General features: G+C 36.6%; 1 protein-coding gene across 1 annotated transcript in view; it reads right to left on the bottom strand.

Moving 5' to 3' along the window:
* Window positions 1–17,744, bottom strand: part of LOC137390845 (rapamycin-insensitive companion of mTOR-like) — a 31,891-nt gene that overhangs the window by 8,362 nt on the left and 5,785 nt on the right. The window contains exons 4-16 of the mRNA XM_068077164.1: window positions 17,574–17,705; window positions 15,225–15,415; window positions 13,128–13,300; window positions 12,305–12,375; window positions 11,869–12,134; window positions 10,356–10,510; window positions 10,081–10,161; window positions 9,212–9,312; window positions 8,744–8,924; window positions 8,350–8,498; window positions 7,606–7,804; window positions 4,892–5,056; window positions 1,588–1,743 (exon numbers count right to left, since the gene is read on the bottom strand). Coding sequence (XP_067933265.1) covers window positions 1,588–1,743; window positions 4,892–5,056; window positions 7,606–7,804; window positions 8,350–8,498; window positions 8,744–8,924; window positions 9,212–9,312; window positions 10,081–10,161; window positions 10,356–10,510; window positions 11,869–12,134; window positions 12,305–12,375; window positions 13,128–13,300; window positions 15,225–15,415; window positions 17,574–17,705 — 2,020 coding nt within the window. The remainder of the gene's footprint in view (window positions 1–1,587; window positions 1,744–4,891; window positions 5,057–7,605; window positions 7,805–8,349; window positions 8,499–8,743; window positions 8,925–9,211; window positions 9,313–10,080; window positions 10,162–10,355; window positions 10,511–11,868; window positions 12,135–12,304; window positions 12,376–13,127; window positions 13,301–15,224; window positions 15,416–17,573; window positions 17,706–17,744) is intronic.

Here is a 17,744-nt window from a genome sequence, read left to right as displayed (position 1 = left end):
AAAACAGGAGCATGACAAGAAATAAAACGTGATGAATGAACCAAGGTATGACTCGAAATATGAAATGAAGTATGACGGAAGGCATAACAGGAAGCATAACAGGAAACATGACAGGAGGCATGACAGGAAGCATGACAGGAAGCATGACAGGAGGCATGACAGGAGGCATGACAGGAGGCATGACAGGAGGCATGACAGGAGGCATGACAAGGGTCGTGACAGGAGGCGTGACAGGAGGCGTGGCAAGAGGCGTGGCAAGAGGCGTGACAAAAGGCATGACAAAAGGCGTGACGAAAGGCGTGACTGGAGGCATGACAGGAGGCATGACAGGACGTACGACAGGAAGTAAGACAGTAGGTATGACAAAAGGAATGACATCAGGCATGAAGGGAGGTATGACAGATAGTTGAATGGGAAACATGACCTGTTAGGAGGCATGCTGAGGGTTATGTATGACATCAGGTCAGGTATAATGGAAGATATGACAGGTGGCATGACGGGAGATAAGATTGAAAGCACAAAGAAGTTACTATGAAAGCTCTCCTCAATTAAAAAAAACATATGGAGACACACTAAAGCTTAATGTGCAGAATATCTTCTGTGAAAATGTAACTTGCCTATGCGATTAGCTATTGTTGAGGGCTGCCTAAACATTTCTAAAGTTCCCTGCTCAATGGTTTGTATAAGATTACAGAGAGCAACATTAAACATAACCTGGCATCAGCTTTCAAAGCAAGGAAAACCAAAAGCAATCACCTTAATCGTGGTGTGTTAAACACAGCGAGTGACTGCCGGCATAGAATATATTGTCCAAACCTTCCAAATATTGATATCATCAATTCGGATGACACAAAATAAGCTCACACGTAATTTTATTTTTACAATAGCGTTACAACACTCAGTTGGTTTAAATATAATGCAGCAACCATCTGGGTGACCTCACATCATTCCGGTGACTAACCATAGAGTAAAAAAGTGGATTGATTATAGATTTATTTCTAAAAGTTGAATTTAAGAAGAACTTGTCAACTCATTTGATTATTGATTCACTCGAGATAAATGTAACAGCACTCCATTCCCCCAAACCTCCACAACTATTCAAGTGCACCTTGATAAAAATCTTGAAAGCTAGCTGTGAGCAGTTTTTATAAATTGAAACTTACATTTCACACAAACTATGTTAGAATCACACTCAGAGCAATGCGTGCAAGTGTGTGTAAGTGTGTGAGCTCTGCATTCACACGAGTAATTCTAAATCCAGTCACACATTTAATCGAAATTCCCAGCCGCAAACAAAACTATCAGCCAGATAAGCATAAAAAATATGGATTCCCTGCTTACACATATTTACACAACAGCCCACGACACCTACAATAATTCACAATAGTTATTGTAAAAATTTTGCTAATGCTGGTAACGCGTTGTTACTATGGTAACTAAACAAGAATAAACATATTAGTGAAAAGTATCAGATATATAAAAGTTGAGATCAAAATGCCAGAATAGTTACTGTAAAATACGAAAGTTAATCTCTTTACTAATTCATCAAACTGACTACATTTATTTTAACTCTGTATTTAGCCTCACCTCATGCCACCTTTTGAGCTCATCATCGAGATAGTTGCTGGATTTGAGGTATTCAAAGCCTTCAGGTATGGAGAGATATCTGGTGACTAATAAGGAGCTCAGGCTACCGAGGTGAAGGATTGAGGGACGCGAGTTGATAAGAGATCTCAAGTTTGTCTGTAAAGATTAGAGTCTATATGAAAAAGCTAATTCCTTACAACCTTGAATCATACTGGCGATGGAATGAATTTATCTTTGCAATGTTACTAATCGAAACTTGTAAGCAAAGAAATGTACAGGCATTCTCGAGATGTCAAAAGTGAACTTTGTAGGACTAGACAGCACCCTGGACACACTTTCATATAGCATTAAGGTTGTTCGAGGTATTCTACCATGACCAGTAATTACTGACAGTAAAATAGGACTCAAACAGAAGAATATTACAAAGTCCAGCCAAACCTCGACTTGTGATGACCTCCATTAACCATAAAATTTGATCAAATATTTGTGTTGTGTTAACATATGAAATAATTTCCAGCATAAAATGCTAATGATGCCCAAAATGTCTCAAATTTCAGCTTCACAAGTAAAAATTGAAAACCTAATACTAATTAAAAAAAAGAAACAAACAACGAATAACTTTAAACAATTTATAATTTATCTAATACAAGTAAGGGTAGACCACGTAATGCACTCCCACTCACTCGACCACTGATTATTAACTAGAAATTCCCCTGTCATACAGCCCATGACCAAAGTGATATTGGAAAAAAGAAAGGGTACTGATGGTTGAGAAATGCAATATTAGCAATCAAATGGCACTGCAGTGCAATAGGATAACTGCAATGGTAGCTGTAATGTACTTGGTGTGGGTGTTATTATATACAACAAATAGCAATAATGAAAGGAAAAGATTATATGTTTATATTTTCCCCCTGCAATAGGAGAAATGCAATATTGGCCAATATTAGAAGTAAAATGCACTGATATTATTAGAATAACTAATATTATTAATATAGTAATACAGTAATAATAGAAAACCAATAAACAATTTTGTTTACATTTAAAAACGTCATAGCTAACAATATCAAGAAGTTGTGATATTTATATAGATTTAAAAAAAATCTATTTAACAAAACTATTTACAAAAATAATAGCAGTAACATATTACCCATCATCGATGTTGTTAGTGTGACTATTACACTTCAATAGTCATGCAAACTTATAATTAAATATTGTAATAATCTCATAAGAATCATTAGAAAAAAATATCATCGTCATTTCCTTTACTTTCACAGCTTTGGACATCAGTTAGAATACCAAAGTACTCAAAAGTTTCCAAAAAGTCAGTTACTTTGAAATCGGCAAAAAAGAAACGATTTCTGTACTTCTACGTTAATTACAGAAACCTTCGGCAATTCGACAATGCTTTAGACTGGTGAAATGTGCACGTTGGTTTTTCGTGAAATGTGCACAACTTAATGGTTCTATTCTCTGTCGCTCGGCGTTTCGTTTTCCGGTCTTAACTTTTATTAAACCAAGCTTTTCAAGAGTTTTGTGACGATTTTCGGCCAAATTAATCTGTCTATTTGTGTATAATCCGATCAGATGGGTAAGTTTTAAGAGACTGTCGACAATTTACAAAGACTTGGTAACATATTTAAATAGGCTTATATGTGTTTTGTATCGTTATTATACTTCAAAGACTCTACAAAACGATGGTTAAATTTGTTGATGAGATTTCGAAACAAGGATTTGCGACGTTGTTGATGAATAATTTTCGTAAGTTGTGTGCACATGCATTTATTATAAAAACTCTCAAACTTTGCTCCGCTTGTTTGGTCGTGGGATCATTAGTAATTCTTACTTCATTTTATTTATTTTCATAAGTTTATTTTGGATATACAATTTAAGTTTTAACATAGTTTTCTATGGCACATTTTTTTAACCTTTGGACGGGTGAAGTGACATTTTTTCCACACTTCCATTGGCAAAGCAACATTTATGTCACTTGCATCAGCATTTTAAAAAAAAACTTTTTTATATACATCTGAGTATCAGACTTGGCCAACCAAGAGACTACTTTAAGTGAAACATATTAGACTGATAGAATTATACTTATTCCAATCGTGTAACAATAATATCTCAAGATGCTAGTGCGTCTAATGCTGCCACTTAAACATTTTAAAATCTGGTTGTAAACTACTTTATGAACAAATATGAAGACAGTGGGTCACATTCAAACTTTAGTAACTTCAAATAACGCTGCAGTTCTGATGAATCTAACGAACAATCCACTCAGGCACACTCGTCACTAAAGCCAAGTCAAGTAATCGCATTCGCCCCATAATTGGGCATTAGAGCGATATCTTTATTAAGTAACATGAGTAGATTACTCTTAGTTTGGGTTTTTTTTATATTTTTTATTGTGATTTTTAAATGTTGTTGGGGCAATGTTGTTATTAGGGTTGAGAGTAGGGGTTAGGTGAGGGCAAGAACTTTCAATAAATATTGAAAGTTCTTAGTGGGGGCGTGTGAAAAGAAAAACAAAAAACCACAACATCGTCAACCACAACAATGACAAAAATTTTCTGGATATTTGTGTAACATTGTCATTTTTAGTATTATTTTGTAACAAATTTTATACTGATTTTTATTAACGGCTCATAAACCTCTTTTGAGTTTATGACCAAAATATTAAATGTTAAACATCTTGACAATTTTTCGTAATTTATTTACCCGCAAGGTAGGAAAACTCTAAAGTATAGATGTTTTTCTATCATTTGACATTTTGGTTGTTGTTTTAGGCGATTTGACGGCCAGAATGTTTGAAGAATGAAATTGACAAAATTTGATCGCAGTTATAATGCTCAGAAGAAAAATGTAATTATTAAAGTATTTTTTGCTGTTTTGTGGGCTTTCGAACGCGTTAAACAAAATGAAATGAATCCATTGAAGAACATGTCAAAACTTATGACAGCTTTGATATGAAAAACAAATATAAGCATGGGTCAACTTAGAATGCTATTTGGCTGTAGACATATCTTATTATGTTCTGATTGTATTGGACCATCTTGTAGACTTACGTGAGTGAATAAGGGTTGATATCATCAATATACCTAACAACTAGAATTAAAAAAAGGCAAATCAAAACAAAAGGCCAACCAAAATAAAAAAGGCAAAATTGAATGAATGCGAAGGTATGTGATCTACATGTACAAGTTTTAGTGTTTGTTTAACAATGCAAACTGAATACAAAACATCCAAAATACGTGCATTTCTCTAAACTTTCTCAGATGCTCAAATATGACAGAGAAATGAATACCTGATTCTCGCAAGCCTCGTTAATCACACTTAGAGACCTCATGGCAACATCTTTGCTCTGATCATACAGCTGGGTTATGAGCAGCTCCATGCACCAGTTGCTGAAATAGGGTACTCCGAGACGTAGGAGCGCCCTCATGAAGTCAGCCGTGTAAAGTCTTGCATTCTACAGTCAGCAATAGGCCTTACAAAACTTGGCCCGAGGCAGCACAAAACAAAAGCACAGCTAGAGAGAATATAATAACCAGTAAAGGTAGAAAAAGAGTCATACCTCTGAGGTAGCTGTAAGCGCCTTTGACAAGATGACTCTGCACATACCATCCGTAGTATAGTCAAGGCTTGATACAGTCAACTTGACATACGCCTCCTGGCTCGTGATGGTCACCAGGTCAAGCAACCTACACAATTGGTATATTTATATGAATAGTAAACCTATCGAACAAGTAGATGAAACTTTATTCATATGGACGATAAATGAACGAATCAAGAGATGGTTACTGACATGGAAGAGTAAACAAACCGAAAGCACTGATGGCCAGTTTAAGTTAGATAAGAGAGAACAACTGGGGGCAGACTTCTTGACTTTTAGCTTTCACAAACTCAGTTCAATATAAAAAAGTAATAGTACAAAGTAATAGTAAAAAAATCTAATAGTAAAAAGTTTACTATCATCTAATAGTAAAAGGTTTGCAATAGAGGAATAGTTCAAGTGGTGCAAAACTGGCAAACGCAATGCATTAGCCAAAGCATTGGAGATGACAATTGGGTTTTCATTCAAAAAAGTTTTTTAGCTCTTAATAAATCAACGTATGCACAGGCTAACATTGAGCTGTATCGTGTCTATAATCTTTACTATATTAAGAGCCGTGGCCATTACTTTGTCCAAAGCTGTGGTGGGAGGTTGGGGAAAAAAGATTGCACCATGCGGGATTTGAACTCACAACATTCGGCTTTGCAGCCCACTGGGCTAGATGTTTGTTTTAGAATAATTGTGCATACTTATTCTCTGTTTTATTGACACACCTGACGATCTCTAATGGCACACTGCACTACCAGGGTACTAGTTCCATAATTAATTGACTATTGTGATAGTTCGAAAGTCAAAAAAGTCTATGACTGACTACAAATACGTCTCTGATACAAATAATTTTGCTCAAGTGAATTAAACTAAACGCAATGAAAATCAAACAGTGTAATATTAACAATAAACAGTAAGAAACACAGAAAATATAGAAATAGACGATTTCTTCTCCCACGCATATTTGTACATTATCTTCTTGGTATGTATCTGTAAAACTGTAGTAAGATGCACTTGAATGTGCCCACGCAAATGTCACATGCAGAGGGAGAAAATTCTGACCCGTCCTCTTTTAAATCAGGACAAAGATGACTTTTACTAGTTCAATATTGTAAAAAATCGTAAATATCAAGATATCAATAACAATTTTGTGCTCTATCTATGAAAAGACTGGCTGATGCCAATACATTTGACTCTGACAGAGGACTGTTACTACGGTGACGAGTGTATCCTTTTCCCTTTGACCTTCTAAAACCATGAAAAATCAAGACAGTAAATTTAATATCTTTAAACTTTAACCATTGGTAATACCTGCCATGTGCTGTCATAAAAGGAAGGAAAAAGGCAAAAATTTATCATACACAATGACCTATTTCACACAAGGCACTGCCGTACTGTGCTGAAATAAGTGATGAAGACAGCAGTCTCAGATTTGACTACACACAAAATTTTCCACAGCATTCACTCAGATACAGCTGAACTTTACATTTCAGGTCCATTTTTTATCAAAGACTTCTGCAAATTAATGGTCGGCAAATCATTGAGTGACTATCAGTATTACTGTGACACCTGATTCACTCACAGCTGCATGATTCCAGTAGAGCTGAGCAATGGTTGTCCTTTGTCCAACTGTGAGAGTTTACCGATGAACAAGAAGTAGTTTTGACAGCAATGGGTGTAGATGTAATTGAGGCCTAACTTGGCTTCTGGTGTCGGTACTTCTTGTCTAATCTGCATGAAATGTTTTATCACAACCAGTTTAATAGCAGGGCCAGTGGCATTGATATAACAAAACTATAAATAAAATGTAGATGCCTCAAAATACTGAATAATAAACTACGACTAGTACTCGCAGAGAGTAACCTATGACTTACTCACTGACAGTAAACATGGACTAGTTCTAACAAACAATAGACTAAAACAATACTCACTGACAGTAAACTATGACTAATACTCACTGACAGTAAACTACGACTAATACTCACTGACAGTAAACTATGACTAATACTCACTGACAGTAAACTACGACTAATACTCACTGACAGTGAACTATGACTAATACTTACTGACAGTGAACTATGACTAATACTCACTGACAGTGAATTATGACTAATACTCACTGACAGTAAACTATGACTAATACTCACTGACAGTAAACTATGAATAATACTTACTGACAGTGAACTATGACTAATACTCACTGACAGTGAACTATTGCTAATATTTACTGACAGTGAATATTGACAAGTACTCACTGAAAACTGACAGAGAATTATGACGAGGTATTCACAACAAAAACTATAACACAATATTCCTGAAGTGTTATTTTCTATAAGCTAAGTAGCAGCTTGATAACACATCCTTAAAGGATACTTGAACTTACAGCTGGTAAAACACAAAGACATACACATTGATACCTCTGTAAGACTATGACATATGTCAACCAGGAGTGAGCTGAGATGTCTATGAGACTCCTCAGCATTCAGAAGCAAAATCTTCTCACAGAGAAGGAGACCTATGGAAGTGTAGAGGCTAGCCTGAGGGTCATCGAGTCTGATTGTACAAAAGCCGTTGTCTGAACCGGGATTGTAAAAATGTAGGAGCTTTGACAGAAATCTGAAAAAATTCCATAAATCACCTCTAAAATACTAACATTACAATTTGGCTTAATGTGTATCTTGAATACAGTCAAATCTCTACATCTATACACAGTATATAAATCTATGTTTTTTATGTGTCCAGTTATGGCGATTTAAATCTAGCAATAAAACATCCACACGGCACTGTATTCCATCTCGGAACCTCCAGATTAAGAGGCGGCAAACTTAACCATTAGACTACTGTACCCAGTATGAGTGTAACAACATTCATTACATTACGGTGAGGTTAAAATACTCACGCTTAAAGTGCTTGGGGTCATTAACTCGCACGATAGACTTTACTAAAACACGGCAATTGTTTTAGTAAAGGTAAGCTTACCAGGAAAGTTACTCAAATCCATTGGGTAATTATTTTATTACCAGTGCAATGCCGGACATTCACCTAGTACAAATACATTCTATGCAGAATAATATTAGACCAGATAAGCTAAACCATGGCCTATCGACTGATGGAAATTGAAAAAAATTAGACCATAGCGGAATTAGAAAACATCAACAGACCTGTGTAGCGAATAGTCTTCCACCTTCCTGAGAGTGTTCTCGTTACACTGAAGTATAGAGTTGACCATGTGCCAGCGCCACTTGAGAGCATTCTGCTCTACCAGCACTCCACTCTCTCTGATTAGCTGAAGAATAGTCTCTTCTGTGTCCTGCAGCAAACCGAAATGCATGACCAAAAAATTAATTGAAAGATTGATAGAAATGTAAAGATGAAAGAGATATAGTTAAGTGGTGAAATAACCATTGCCGGTGAGTGATTCATAGAAAAAGAATTAGATAAAAACATTGGTGCAAAAAATAGACGAATGTGAGAGATGGATGAAGAGTATCGAAGGACACACTGAATAACAGGTTGAATACGCTGGCATACCAGTGATTGGAATGATTTAGTCACCTGAGGTAAATGTGACTGTAGTTTCTCTCTCATCGATTTATACTTCTGATTACGAGTTGAAAGAGCTTCGGTTTCCGGAATGAAAGAAATTAAGAGTTTGAGGTGTAGACTAGATGCAACCTTCCCTCGTTTTTTTAAAGAATGCAACCTATCCAAATACTCAACGGCCTTGTGAGCTTGTCTAAAACATTAAAAAATAGGTACATATAACACGACAATAGTTTAATATTTTCAAACTCATACACAAGCACCTGTCTTTACTAGTCATAATTACACTAACAGGCATAGGTCTCTACTAGTAATTCATATACTCAAGCACCTGTCTTTACTAGTCATAATTACATTAACAGGCATGGGTCCATATTAGTAACTCATATATTCAAACACGAATAAGCCACACAACAAAGCCCAAACAAGATAATATTTCTCGATGCAAAGAGCTGAAAAATTCTTGAGCCAGTAACTTACGAGCGCTGCTCTCTCGTGTAAACTGTGGAATGGGAAGCGGCAACCAAAGACGGCAAAAAATGAGTTTGCTCACTGTCACCCCAAGGCAACAATAGAAAGCTCTAAAACACAACCACACCAAACAAATCAGTCAAGAACATTTGCAAGTTTGAATAAAAAAGGCTTATTTCAAGCACCATGAATGTGAGATACTAGCAACTATTACATAGGAAAGCAACAGAGTACACCAAGCGTCATTCTATTGATAATCTTCAAAGCTCATTATAGAGGTTGGTAGTAATTCATTAGATACTACAAAGTCAAGAGAAACAACCATAAATATAGCATTGATGCTGCCAAAGGTTAGCACCTTTCAAACTCGACAGCAACAATTGAAATATGAATTGATAATAAAAACGGACGTCTTTGAGGAAATCTTGAGAAAGAGGTGCTTTTGAGACAATTTTCTAAGTGCTCACGTATTCCACAAACTCAGGTATTACATAATAATACTATTTAAATATTGCATATTCACCGCAGAAAGGAGTGATAAGCCATGATTTGTGATTTATCAAATAACTGTAAGAATCAACGGTGAAGGTTCATATACAGCAAAAGGTGGCCCACAAGTTACTTACAAAATGTTTGAGTGAAGTTTCATTCACACTAGATACCAGCCACGCCATGCTCAAACCACATTACCGTCTATACCGGAGGGAGTTATGCTCACATACTGGGTTATTTATTAAAACAAAACCGTGTAAATGTAATTAGCATGAGAACATATAAAAACTTATGGTATAATATCTTATGTAAACAGTACAAACACAGGCAGAATTGAGGATAAAAACTGTATAAGACGACGGGGGTGAGATAATATTCAGACTGACCATGTGTAGAAGTTCACCGAGCAGTATTGTGGCACTTATAGAATTGGCAGCATCAGATTCTATGACTACCTCACACAATGTCTGTTAAATACAAAACAAGAACAAATTATAATTTACAAACATAGTAGCATGTTTTATTAAAGTCTTAAACCAGATATACTGCAAATACACTCCCAGCCTCGGACTGGAGTGGCTGCTTCACTAACAGAAGATAATCTGGGATAATTAGACCATATTTCTTTGTGGACGGATATGAAAAACCTCTTTGTACCCACCTCCATAAGTCCGTAGGCTATAAAAGTAGAGAGTAGCAAAGCGAGGTGGTTATCTACTAGATTTGGTCTGCTAGATGTTTCCTTATGCAATGCAAGACATTCCGCTGCTACAAATCCTTCCTGCAATTTCCATGAGGGATCTTCTGTACAGGGGTCTAAACAAAAAAATACAACATGCCGTGCTTAGGAGAGTTTCACACCATAATATGCACTGTGGAATACTACATTTCGAAGATGTATACCAAAAACAAAATCTCAAGCTTTTAATATGAGCAGGAGGTACACATGTATATACTGTAAAATCTCTATGCATTTGAACATCATGGCGCTGTATTTTTCAACCCTTCCCTTTTAGTGGCGTTGTATTAGAGGTGACATTCAAATAAAGGGTGTTGCTTTTTTTTAAAAACTAGCTCGTCAAAATTTTGGGAAGATTATTTGAACCCTTTTACAGGCTAAGCAATGCTAATGTCGCCTATATTTTGCACTCTCCCTCGGCCGGAGTGACATTAATGCCGTTGACCTCGGCATCTTTGCTAAACTGTTTGTTATATACGTCGAAGTATTAGACAGATTTAAACAAGAAACTACTTGGAGTAAACCATTAGAAGGATATAGTTACTAATTATTTTAATGGTGTCACTTTCAATGTTTAAAAAATAAACTTCGTGAAACTGTCGTAAAACTTTGGAATTAGAAAACAGATGTCAATATACGCCATAATAATGGCTGCTATTATGGTGCATGGTGATCCTGAAGAGTATTCTCATCGTTCATCAAAGCGCATTATCTCTTCACATCAAGTTATAAAACCACATTATAGACAAATCTGAAGGCAATGAATCAGATTTACAACTTGATGATTTCGAAACAGAGTGTAGTTCTAATGATTGTGATGATCGATCGTCGCATGTATACCGTCACAGAAACCATGGCAACACTACAGCAAAAACAAAAAATTTAATTATTATTGATGCCACTGAGTCACTAATAGTACCATTATGTAAAAAATTTTCTCCTGTTCACTTTCTATTATGGGCTCATAAAGACCAAACATAATGAATGTGAAAGTGGCGGTCTAATAGAGGTGACGTTCAATTAAAGGGTGTCGCTGTATATTTCAACCCTTCTTTTATACATGTACCGGCATTCTATTAGAAGTGACGTTCAAACAAAGGTGACGTTCGAATAAAGGTGGCGGTCGAATAAAGGTGGTGTTCAAATAAAGGGTTTACGGTACTACCCTCAAAACTACATCAAAGACATTCCTACCTATGTGAGCTCATAAAATTTCATGTTTACTGTAGTGGTTACAGTTTGGGAAAGTGAACAGCCAACTATTAGCCAGCAAGCAGTGAACTAGCAACCAGCAACTAATCTACTAGCAATCAGTTGCTGATCAAATATTAGTACGCTAGTAATCCTCTAGCAGTCAGCTACTAACTAGGTAGTAGTCAGTTATCTTAGAGTCAGACAAGTCAGCAGCCAAGTAGCCATCGAAAAATTCCCGTACCGCAGCTGACCAAGGCTGCCTCGAAGTCTTCACTCTGGTCAGGCATCCGCAAAAGGAAGATGTCATACATAAGTCGTAAAAGGATCCGTTGTGTTGTATAAGAAGAGAGTTGAAGAGCGTTAATAAGAGATGAGAGGGCGGTGTTGTGTGGACTGGAAAGCATGACTAAACCAGGCCATGTATGGAAGGCTGTAAGCAGTGCTTGAGAGCATGCCTCACAGTGCAGTAGCCTCTGCTCATGAGATTTGGCTATTTTGTCCTCAGCCCTACAACACCCATTTATCTGATGAACTCTATACTTCTATGAACTAATGATAATATACCCTCACAAAACGAAGATACAAAAGCTTGTGTATACAATATGACAACTCTAAACGATAGTGACATGGGATTTACAGGTACTACTAAAAGAAAAGAACTAAAGCTAGTAACTAACCTATCTGTGGAGCTCTCATTAGTGTCTCGGGTGTGCTTGTAAAGGCTGTCTGTGAATGGAGCTACTAATTGCTGTAATATTAAAATTAACTCGAATGAAAAGAAGCGGAACGAAACTGTATTCTATTACTAAGAATAAATACAACCATTGGTTTTCCTGTTTTATAAAAAAGGCTTGACTTGACTGAAGTGATAAAATCTCAACTACGTAAGCCACTATGGTCAAAAAAGTTGAGCAGTTCCAATATTTGATTTGTTTGCCGAAACTGTCCTATGATGGAGCACATTTTCTTATGAGAACAGATTGCACTTGTGTATATTGTTCTAGAACCTAAAAAGCAAGAATAAATAATATATTACATATAACATTAAAAATACATTATATAAACCTAATTGTAAAAACTAAATGTAAAAATATAAATAAAGTAATAACGAAATGAGGTATTGATTAACTCTAGATACACATAAATGGAAGCGTAGGCTTGGCGACCTGTGGGATAGGTAGTAAAGGGAGTAATAGAAATGCATTATGTAACTTGGAATAACTACACTAGATATACATGGAGTTATATTCACTTGATAAATATTTTTTAATTTTTCTTCCAACTTTTTCATTGAACTTATAAACCTGTGATGTTACAAGAAATGTAGTATGTTGGAACTTAGTTTGTATGTTGAGACTAGTGTTTATTCAAATTTAATGCCACATCTTAAAAAGGCTGTATGAAAAGGTGATCGCATATTGACTATAATAGATCATTGTTCAAAGGCAACTGACATCGAGAGTCCAAACACACAGAGCGAAGGAGTTGAAATAGACTCACATCAAGGCCAAAGATTGGTGCGCACCAGCGTCTAGTCTGAGAAGTGTTGAGCAAGTAGAGGAGAGTCTGTAGTAAAGCCTCATTAACACGTGAACTGTTATGACACTGTATGATGTGTTGAACTATAACTTGTACACCTCCGCACCTTGCCAGTAAGCTCGAGTTGCTATACGCTGCAATAGGAACACAGACTTATTTTACAGCCTTTGATCCGGCCTCAACTTCAATTCTTGGAAGAAAACGCTAGTTTAATTGGCACATCACTATAGAGCTTCACAATTTCCAAAACTCGCTAGACGATTCGACATTGCAAATAGATGATTCATAATGTGTCGCGATATCACTATTAAGTAAAGAAACTTGTAAATTTTTATTAATACTTTTTTGTATATTTTAGCCTAAACAATGTGTTCATGATAAGTAGAAACATTTATTTCATGAATGCCTGTGTGAGTGGAAATTCATGGAATGAGCTTATTATAAGACTAGAAGGCCGGTGCATTTTAGTTCCAGTTCCACTCACTCTGAAAATCGTCAGGCGTGAGATAAATCACCATCGCTTGATTATGACGTTTATACGATCGGTGATATCTCTTTAAATGGTGGCGATTTTCCAATCGTCTACATCAAAATCGCCACCAAGCAATTAAATCATCCTATTGTGAAGCTCTACATCCATCTTCCATCTATCTTCTATCTATATATATATTTCTCAAAGTATGTCCGTGTGTCGTATGTCTGTCTGCATTCCGGCTACAGCTATTATTAGAATAACTGCAGCTGGACAACAATGCTGATGCAATGTCATGGAGTACCGTCATTAGAAGCCTAGCAGCTTACTGCAATTTTCCATTGGCAATGTGCCGGGCTAATAGCTTGAAAGTTACAGTTGCTTGACAAAGTTTTAAAACCTTTACAATTGTTTTTATTTTTCTCTTAATATATTTCAAATACACAAAACACTTATCTTATGATATGTAGTTTGAAAGTTAGAATGGTGAATGTTGTTATATGTTAAATACAAATCAATTTTCTGCCCAGACTTTTTTATTACCCGGGCAACGCCGGGTAATAAAAAAGTCACAGCTAGTAGTCTATAAATTGGCTAGAGTGAGAAGTGAAGGGGTACGATAAACCTCACAACCAACCCAACTGACCGAGTATTCTACCCAATTGTTAAGATTAGGGCAACAACAGATACGCATCACATGTAGCAAAAGTATACAACCAACTCGTAATCCAATTAATTTAAGCCACTTTACTATAGCCTGGTCCCCTTAAGATATTGGCAGGCTTGTACAGAATCTCAGCAGTTACCGTTCACATAACAATCAAAAGTTATGAGTCGTGACAAAACTGGTTGCTGGCAACAGAGGACTGAAATTGATACGTGTGGTTCTCATATTGACCACGAGAACCTGGCGGCAATCTCACCAACAAAAGCGCTCGATGCATTTTGGAAAGTTTTTGTCTGCGGCTCCTTTCGAATGCCAAACTGCTTCACAAGCTACAGCGATCACCAGCAGCTATTGCCTAGGGCTTATAGTGTAAGTTGCTATTTTATTGCCAATAGCCTTGTGAGCCTGTTGCTAGGGCTAGTGGCCTATATGAGAACAAAGTCTAAAGGGTTCGCCACCATGCAGATAAATCCCACCTTCAGAAGTCATTTATTTCATCCAAAACACGAAAGGTTTGTGACGAGTGGTCATACGAGTCATAGCCAAAGGGCGTTATTGAAAAACGAAGTGGAAATTTACTGCGCTAAAAATAAATTATACTGGTTAAAAAGTGTATTTGAGGGATTTCCTGTTGTTTTCTAACCAGTTTCCACATTTAGCAACAAAACCATGACAAAAAGGCAACAATTTCATTAAATTGGCCAATCGAATTCAAGCTTCAGTCACGCTACTTTGAACCAAATTCAGGAGGAATGAAGCTGTCTAGCTTCAAGCTTTCCAGCTTCAGTTGTGTTTCCAAAGGCCATCAAAAACGGATGCTCCAGTTTATTACAGCGAGGTCAGCCGTAAACCATGGACGACACACACAAGCATGAACACTAAAGAAGATGCTGAGGAAACCCAAACAATTATCTTTTACCAAGTTCACAGAGAAGCTCAAGTCCTATCAACACAGTTCGTTCATTAGCCTTAGAGCCATCTTCCGCGAAGGCAATGAATGGAAGGATAATGGAGGGTTGTATAACTTCTGGATGGAGTTGTAGTAGGTGTCTGCAAAGTCTAATAGCTTGTGTTCTTTCGGAGTCATAATTCAGGTGTAGGTCTAGAGCCCTGTCAATGAAGAAGAAATGAGCAACCAGTCATATTATTAACAATAGACGTGAAACTGTTTTGAACATGTTTTCAAATAGAATTCTAACTTACTGGCAGCTTTTTGATCTTTAAATTTGTCACCACTAAAGCTAGAATTGTAACAATCTGTAAACAAGAGTTCCTCTACAGATCTGCCATAAATATGGTAGCATGAAAAATATATCTCTCTTTCTACCTAAGCTGCCTTGATCCAGTTTGACTGGACGTAATGTTATCAATAGTTGTGCAGTAAATATTTTGGCTAATTGAAAATGGCTGCTGCGATTCTGATGAAACACCTCACAAAAATGATACATGGAAGTTAACTATTACTGACAAATATAAAGGTCTGGTTACACACACAAAAATGCGTCATTTATGCGACCAACGAATTGGCGATGTGCCAGTAACAGGGTGCCAATCACTATGTTTCCATGATGCGCAGTGCTTCGGAGTTGCGCTATCTCCGAATCATGGAAACAGCGTCTTCGCACTGAAATCACTGCGCACTGATCAGTGCGAAGCCAGTGCAAATTCGCAGCAAGGAAACGGCGACTGCGCAGTGGCTGCGCATAGCTGTAATGTCGTGGAGACGGATTCTTCGAGAGCCATAAACTAGTACAAAGGTTGTCCTGCTAATCTTGTTTTTTTACTATTCTTTCGATCTTCTTTCACCTAAATTTAATTATGATCTGCATTCACGACGATGATGAGGTGATTACTTTCCTGGACTTTGTTATCGATGTCAACACTTTTCGAAAAATAGGTGGCAAGTCCTAAATTAACGTTTAAATAATATATTACTTAAAAATACTTATTAAAAATATAATACTATGTAAAAAGTGTGTTAAGATTTGTAAAACCTTGTGAATGTGTATTGTAAATAAAAGTATAATGACGACAGAATCACAAAAAAGACCGTTTATGACGTTCGGTATCCGTGATCATTTCTATTTCTCCATCAGGCGATTCGATTTATACAATTTCTCTTCTCTGGCTAATTAGCGGTATTTGCTGAAAACCACTGCGCAGCATGGAAACGTACAATCCCCTCGGCTTCGGAGGGGGCTGGCTTCGCAGTACTGCGCACCATGGAAACATAGTGAATGGAGCTTGTCGGAATGAAAATGTTTGGTAACGTTGGTTAAGATAATTCAATGCATCTGCGATTGGCTAAAATAATTTATTCTAGCAAACATAATCCGAATTCCATTTAATCTATTTCCAACACAAGTTGGTTTCATTCACAATTCACTTTCATAAAACGACAACAAGGCTTCCCCCAAGCAGCTATTTATATATTGCCAAAAATATTTTCAGTTGTAACAGATATAGAAAAGCCACCAGTGTAAATTGGAATTACTCATGAAACACTTCAGACAATTTTTTAAGTACTTAAATATGTTGAAACTCAATTTTTTTATAGTTTGATTCACACATAAACCTCAATTATTTTTATACTTGGCTGTTTTCATCATTAATGTGTAGAGTTTCTTCTTTGGGCAAAAATCCAGCGATGAAAAAACTGCATAATATTGTTACTATCATAAATCTTTGATAATCAATATAAATAAATTATTTAATGAAAATGCTTCTATAATGATAACGACAACCTGAGCAAAAATGTTATGGCCTTCACACGACTAAGGCCAGTCCAATTGTCAAACACCACGCATCATTTACCAGTATCGCTGTGCGTAGCCACAGCAAATATCTACACTAAGTGTCGGTGTTGCATTTTGTTATAGAGTGTAGACAGACCTGTAACCTGTAGATAATCCCGCTGGTTGCCAAAGCAGCAGGATTGTGTGATCTGGTGAAAATCATCAAAATCTCTAACTGTTATGCTTACTTACTTACCTTTTAGCGCAAAACTTCTGTTTCCAATGAGCTGTGCTTACATACAATAATTAGGCACATGGAAATATAAGAGCGTGAATTTTCTTATCCGTGACAATCTCTAACGAAACAATGAATGTCAAGTCTACGAATATCTACCATGACAGGTGAAGGTTGAATAAGTCTTTTCCAATGAGGGCAGGTACAACATTTGACATAACCATACTTTAAAAACTGATGAACCATAATATGAATGATTTTTAGTCGAAGAGTTATAATGGACATCCTTTGCACTCACCTCGCCAAGCACCAATCAATCTTCAATTCGAAAAACATTTTCACTTTTAGAGTCGTGTCTATGAAGTACCGTAGACATCTGAAAGCGGCGGCTCGTACAACAGAATTCTTGTGGAGTGTGCACCCTCTAAGACTACAAAAAAGTCTATGAGATAAGCATTGATAAACATTG

Source organism: Watersipora subatra, chromosome 3 (genome assembly GCF_963576615.1).
Source record: "Watersipora subatra chromosome 3, tzWatSuba1.1, whole genome shotgun sequence".
Taxonomy (NCBI): domain Eukaryota; kingdom Metazoa; phylum Bryozoa; class Gymnolaemata; order Cheilostomatida; family Watersiporidae; genus Watersipora; species Watersipora subatra.
The sequence above is the reverse complement of the archived record's forward strand: the minus strand, read 5'-3'. Positions and strand labels throughout refer to the sequence as shown.